The sequence below is a fragment of the Ranitomeya variabilis genome, chromosome 1, assembly GCF_051348905.1.
Source record: "Ranitomeya variabilis isolate aRanVar5 chromosome 1, aRanVar5.hap1, whole genome shotgun sequence".
Lineage (NCBI taxonomy): Eukaryota > Metazoa > Chordata > Amphibia > Anura > Dendrobatidae > Ranitomeya > Ranitomeya variabilis.
The window spans coordinates 1005502539-1005505038 of record NC_135232.1 but is presented as its reverse complement, the minus strand read 5'-3'; the positions used below and the strand labels follow the sequence as shown (position 1 = coordinate 1005505038).

Genomic DNA, 2500 nt, shown 5'->3' with positions numbered 1-2500 from the left:
TAATGCAAAGGCCTGTGAAACGGAGGGGAACTGCAAACCGTAAGGAGAGGCGCAGGACTCAGAGCATCAACAGCGCCTTCGCCGAGCTGCGGGAGTGCATCCCCAACGTGCCCGCCGACACCAAACTCTCCAAGATCAAGACACTGCGCCTGGCTACCAGCTACATCGCCTACCTCATGGACCTGCTGGCCAAGGACGACCAGAACGGGGAGACCGAGGCCTTCAAGGCGGAGATCAAGAAGACAGATGTCAAAGAGGAGAAACGGAAGAAGGAACTGGTCAGTACACGAGTTACACGAGGGCTGTGATGGCCACATAGGGGATAGTGGGATGGAGGGAGAGATAGAGAGAGAGGGATAGATGGAGAGATAGAGAGAGAATAGATAGATAGATAGATAGATAGATAGATAGATAGATAGATAGATAACAGATAGATAGATATGGGATCGTGGGATGGATGGAGAGATAGAGGGAGAGAGATAGATAGAGAGATAGAGAGAATAGATAGATAGATAGATAGATAGATAATAGATAGATAGATAGATAGATAGATAGATAATAGATAGATATGGGATCGTGGGATGGATGGAGAGATAGAGGGAGAGAGATAGATGGAGAGATAGATAGATAGATAGATAGATAGATAGATAGATAGATAGATAGATAGATAATAGATAGATATGGGATCGTGGGATGGATGGAGAGATAGAGGGAGAGAGATAGATAGAGAGATAGAGAGAATAGATAGATAGATAGATAGATAGATAGATAATAGATAGATAGATAGATAGATAGATAGATAGATAGATAGATAGATAGATATGGGATCGTGGGATGGATGGAGAGATAGAGGGAGAGAGATAGATGGAGAGATAGAGAGAATAGATAGATAATAATAATAATAATCTTTATTTTTATATAGCGCTAACATATTACGCAGCGCTTTACAGTTTGCACACATTATTATCGCTGTCCCCAATGGGGCTCACAACCTAAATTAGATAGATAGATAGATAGATAGATAGATAGATAGATAGATAGATAGATATGGGATAGTGGGATGGATGGGAAGATAGAGACAGATATAGATGGAGAGATAGAGAAAGAGACACAGAGAGAGATAATAGATAGAGAGAGATAGAGAGAGAGAAAGATTAGATAGATATAGATAGTAGATAGATAATGGATAGATAATTGATAGATATTGAGAGAGGGATAGAAATAGAGAGAGATTACATAGATAATAGATGGATAGATTGAGAGAGAGAGAGAGAGAAAGAAAGAGAGAGAGATTAGGTAGATAATCCTTTTTTTTCCATGATCTAACTTGAGTGTTGCTCCCATTTTTTATTTTTTTTGGAAAGATAGATAAATAGATAGATAGATAGATAGATAGATAGATAGATAATAGATAGGTGATAGAGATAGATAATAGATAGATGATAGATCTATAGATAGATAATAGATAGATAGTTAGATAATAGATAGAGATAGATGGATAGATCTATAGATATATAGTTAGATAATAGATAGATGATAGATAGATAGATAATAGATAGATCTATAGATAGATAATAGATAGAAGGATACATCCGCCCATTTCAGTTTCCTAATTATTAGGTCATATAAACTATATATAATTCTGGTTTAATTTATCAGTATTATTTGCAGTCAGATAAATAATAAAATAGCAAAATTGATTACAATTGTGGGAAACCACTTCCAATAACTTATTCAATAACATCATTACAAAACATTAAAATCACCAAATAATTCCCTATATACAATGACACAACTAATGCAGCGATATACACATTTCTAAACACGAAATACGCAAACATGAAATAGTTCTATATGGGAAATAATCTTGGGGAACGGTAAATATTTTTCACACGAATCATTTAGAATATAGGAGTAATATGAAGAACACTAAAAGTAAGCTATAGCTAAAAAAACACTAATTTATAGATTCAGACCAAATAAATAATTACAACAGAGATTAACACACGATAGTTCTAGTGATTGCAGCAGTGATATATTTAGCAGTGATATATTTAGCAGTGATATATTTAGCAGTGATATAATTTGCAGTGATATATTTTGCTTACTGAAAATGTAAAGGATATTTACTATAATTACAGTTTAGTTCTACAAATATTATACCAAGTGCGTCTGCACGTGTTTATCAGTGAAGTATATAGATTTATGTCCCAACACATCTGAGTATATAATGTGTAACATTAGGTGCTGCTGTCATCCATCATACAGGGATATGAGTGCTGAGCCCCTTCCTCACTCCTGGCATGTGGCTTTTTGTATAGTTACATATATTAAACTGTGGCTCCAGACCCAATATCTGCTTACATGATTTTTTTCCCATATAAATTAAAATTGTTTTTAACAAAATTAGTTACGTCATTAAAGTCATATATGGGAAAAATAGAGATAGATGACTATAGATTGATATGTCTGCAAATAGTTTTTTTTAATACAAATCTTT

General features: G+C 34.6%; 1 protein-coding gene across 1 annotated transcript in view; it reads left to right on the top strand.

Moving 5' to 3' along the window:
* The window catches only part of HAND2 (heart and neural crest derivatives expressed 2), a 4178-nt gene that overhangs the window by 704 nt on the left and 974 nt on the right, over positions 1 to 2500 (top strand). Inside the window, exon 1 of the mRNA XM_077279510.1 lies at positions 1 to 278. This exon is cut by the window's left edge and continues 704 nt beyond it. Coding sequence (XP_077135625.1) covers positions 1 to 278 — 278 coding nt within the window. The remainder of the gene's footprint in view (positions 279 to 2500) is intronic.